This window comes from Rutidosis leptorrhynchoides, chromosome 11, assembly GCF_046630445.1.
Source record: "Rutidosis leptorrhynchoides isolate AG116_Rl617_1_P2 chromosome 11, CSIRO_AGI_Rlap_v1, whole genome shotgun sequence".
Classification (NCBI taxonomy): Eukaryota; Viridiplantae; Streptophyta; class Magnoliopsida; order Asterales; family Asteraceae; genus Rutidosis; species Rutidosis leptorrhynchoides.
Genome location: NC_092343.1, coordinates 44,708,995 through 44,712,964, shown reverse-complemented (window position 1 = coordinate 44,712,964; position 3,970 = coordinate 44,708,995). Strand labels below are relative to the sequence as shown.

The following is a 3,970-nucleotide window of genomic DNA, read 5'->3' as shown; positions in this document are numbered from 1 at the left end:
AACACGGTAATTATGAATAAAAACGATCATAACACATTATATCAATTCATTACAAATAAAACTGCTTTCATGTTCCAATTATCCAAATACTAAAATTACATAAGACTATTAGTTGGTCTAAGCCCAATGTTCTTAGAATGCTCAACATGCTTGGTACAAGACATTGGCTTTGTAAACGGGTCAGCTAGATTGTCTTCTGTTGAAACTTTTTGAATACGTACTTTACCTCTCTATATATCTTCACGAATGTAGTGAAATTTGCGAAGGATGTGTTTGGTACCACGTAGAACTCCTAGTTCATTTGCTATTACTATAGCACCAGTATTTTCGCAATACATGTCCATAGGATTTTCAATGTTGGGGACAATGCCAAGCCCATATATGAACTTTCTGATCCAAACAGCTTCCTGAGCAGCTTCAGATGCAGCAATGTATTCTGATTCTGTTGTAGACATCGCTGTAGTGCTCTTCTTCGAGCTTCTCCAGTGAACGCCTCCGTTCATAACGAAAACGTAGCCAGACTGTGATCGACTATCATCTCGGTCAGTTTCGAAACTAGCATCAGTGTAACACTTTATGCTTAGTTCATCGAAACCTCCATAAACTAAGAACATATCTTTAGTATTTCGCAAATACTTCAATATATTGTTTACAGCAGTCCAGTGACAATCACCTGGATTCTGTTGGTATCGACTCGTCATATTGAGAGCGAAAGAAACACCTGATCCAGTGCACCTCATAGCATACATGATGGATCCAATAGCTGAAGCATATGGAACTCCAGTCATTCGCTTCACCTCTTCGGGTGTAGAGGGGGCTTGAGTCTTACTCAATATCACATTTGGTTGCATCAGAAGGCTACCACGCTTGGAAGCTTCCATCTTAAATCACTTTAAGATTTTATCAACATATGCACTTTGACTTAGACCTATTAAATGCTTAGATCTGTCTCTATAGATCTTAATTCCTAGGATATACGCTGCATCTCCCAGATCTTTCATTGAGAAATATTTTCCAAGCCAAGACTTAACGTCTTGTAGCGTTGGAATATGATTTCCCATGAGTAATATGTCATCAACATATAAGATCAGAAAGACATTAACGCTCTCACTAGCTCTCATGTACACACAGGACTGATCAAGGTTTTGTGAGAAACCAAACTCTGTGATTTTATCATCAAATTTCTTGTTCCAACTCCTTGATGCTTGCTTTAAACCATAAATGGATTTTCGAAGCTTGAATACTTTCTTAGGATACTTAGGATTCACAAACCATTCAGGTTGCACCATATATACTTCATCGCTTAGGTGACCATTCAGGAATGCGGTTTTGACATCCATTTACCAAATCTCATAGTCATAGTACGCTGCTATAGCTATGAGTATCCTAATAGCTTTAATGTCCGCTACTGGAGAAAAGGTCTCTTCATAATCAATCCCGTAGGTTTGAATATAACCTTTTTCCACCAAACATGCCTTAAAGGTATGTACATTTTCGTCCATGTCGGTCTTCTTCTTGAAGATCCATTTACACCCAACATGCTTGCTATTTGGTGGGAGGTCAATCAAGCGCCAAACTTGATTATCTTTCATGGAAATCTTTCATGGAATGCATCTCTACATTCATAGCATCTTGCCATTTATCAGATTCAGGATCTGACAATGCAGCTTTGTAATTAGCGGGTTCGCCCAGATCCCCTAATTCCAAGTCCTCCGTCGTAACCATAAGGTTTAACCTTTCAGGTGGATGAGAGGTTCTATTATATCCACGAATGAGACATGCTTCGTCATGTATGTGATGCCCTGCCAAAATCGCCATTGACGTGGTACGTCAACATCTGGTCCCATTGCGAGGTATTGACCCCTATATGATGCACGGCGATGACTTTGAATGCAACGTCTTTCAAAAATATGCCATGAAAGACTCCATGTAATGTCTTTTTCAATTATCAAATACACAGCGAAAGCATTATGTAATACCTGAGAATAAACATGCTAAAAAAGTCAACCAAAAGGTTGGTGAGTTCATAGGTTTATCATAAATAATGATTTCAGTATTAGTATTAGACCACAAGATTTAGTTTAAAGTTGATTGATACCAAATATATCAATCTAAAAGTGTTGCTGCAGTTTGTAATATCGCGACTAAACAAAAGTTACCCCGTGACACCTTGTACAGTCAGTGTCGTTAAATCATTATTATGTAACCAAAGACCAACGGTCAAATGGTTAGAGTGGTTACTCTCAATAGATCTATTCACAATAATTAAGTTTGCGTTATACTAGCAATTAACGATATTACGGTGAGGATTTAGTATGACAAAGCATAATATCAAAATAACATTTGAGTACTTGTGTCTAAACCTAAAGCAGTTATAAAAGTAGCGCATGTATTCTCAGCCCAAAAATATATATTGCAAAAGCAATTAAAAAGGGAGCAAATGAAAACTCACGATACTGTATTTCGTAGTAATTACGCATATGATGGCACTGAACAAGTGCAGAGTTGACTTAGAATTCACGAACCTATATCAAGTATATATATTAACACATATACTCGTAATCGAACAAGTTTATATATATTATTTCAATTGTTATATATTTCTATATATATAATTTTATATATATTCTATATATAAGTATTTATTTGATAAAATGATATTAATAATGATTATGAATAAAGAGTTGTATTATTTTGTAATAATAATAATAATAATATCCATAATGATAATGGTAATATTCATAAAATAATAATAATGATACTACTAATATTATTCTTAATGATAATACTAAATAAATTGATAGATTTAAAATAATGATACTTTTAGTATTACTGATATCAATAATAATACCAATAATAATAATAACTATAAAAATAACCATTTCACTATTAATGATAATAATTTTAATAATAGTTCATTAATAATGATACTCATAATAATAATGATAACGTTAATAATAATACTTATATTAATATTAGAAATAATAATAATAATAATACTAAATGATAATACTTAGTAATGATAATAATATTAGTAATAACAATATTAATAATAAGTATACTTACTATAATCATAATAATAATAATAATATGTGATAAATAATAATAATAATTATTATAATACTAGTAATAATAACACTAAGAATTATAATAATAATTTTAATAAGGAAAACTACCTTTAAAAGCTTTTCTAAAAAAATATTGCGACGAACCGAGCTCGAACCCATGACCTTTCGCTCACCCGCTAACACCCTTAACCATTCCTCTAACCTTGTTTTTCTGATTTATGCCTAGTCCTAAAATATATAACCCGTATTATTCAGTTTCAATTTACTTCATCTTCTTCACAAAAATTCAAACGGCCAAATCAAAACCAAATCATAACTTCGAATTACATAATCGATTTAGGACTTAAAAGTAATTTTAGATTAACTAGTGTTGGGTACTTTTGTTAAATCAAACAAATAAAAATATAAAAAAAAGGAAACAACCCGTCGCTGTTTGAAAAAAAAATGAAGAACATAATTTGATTTTTGAGCTTGGGATGTTTTGAGACCTTAATTCCTTCACGAAATATCTTTTAAATGATCATTAAAATACACTAGAATTATCGATTGAACCTATATTGTAACAGATTACTCAAATTTGCTTGAAGAAAAATGTTTGACTTTTTAAAACCAAAACTTTGGCTCCAAAATTCGGATTCGTTATGAGGAATTGGAAGCTCAATCTTTGCAAAAAGTTTGAATAGATGAATCCTAACACAACTACATTTTTAGATTTTGAAAAACGATTTGAAATCGAGCTTTTGCTAAAAAAATACGCGTACAGGGGAAACTCACAGTTTCTCTTCTTTATCTGATTAATTCGTTTGATAAAAACACTTATAATTGATAATTGATAATATAGGTGATACACTTAATGGTTTATGTCTAATTGATTGTTATATAGACAGATAGAGGTAGATCAA

At 32.1% G+C, this 3,970-nt stretch overlaps 1 protein-coding gene across 1 annotated transcript; it reads right to left on the bottom strand.

Annotated features, from left to right (window-relative positions):
- Nucleotides 1-230: 230 nt before the first annotated feature.
- LOC139874510 (secreted RxLR effector protein 161-like) lies at nucleotides 231-881 on the bottom strand. Its single transcript, XM_071861936.1, has one exon. The coding sequence runs from the start codon at nucleotides 879-881 to the stop codon at nucleotides 231-233; it is 651 nt and encodes a 216-aa protein (XP_071718037.1).
- Between the last annotated feature and the right edge of the window lie 3,089 nt (nucleotides 882-3,970).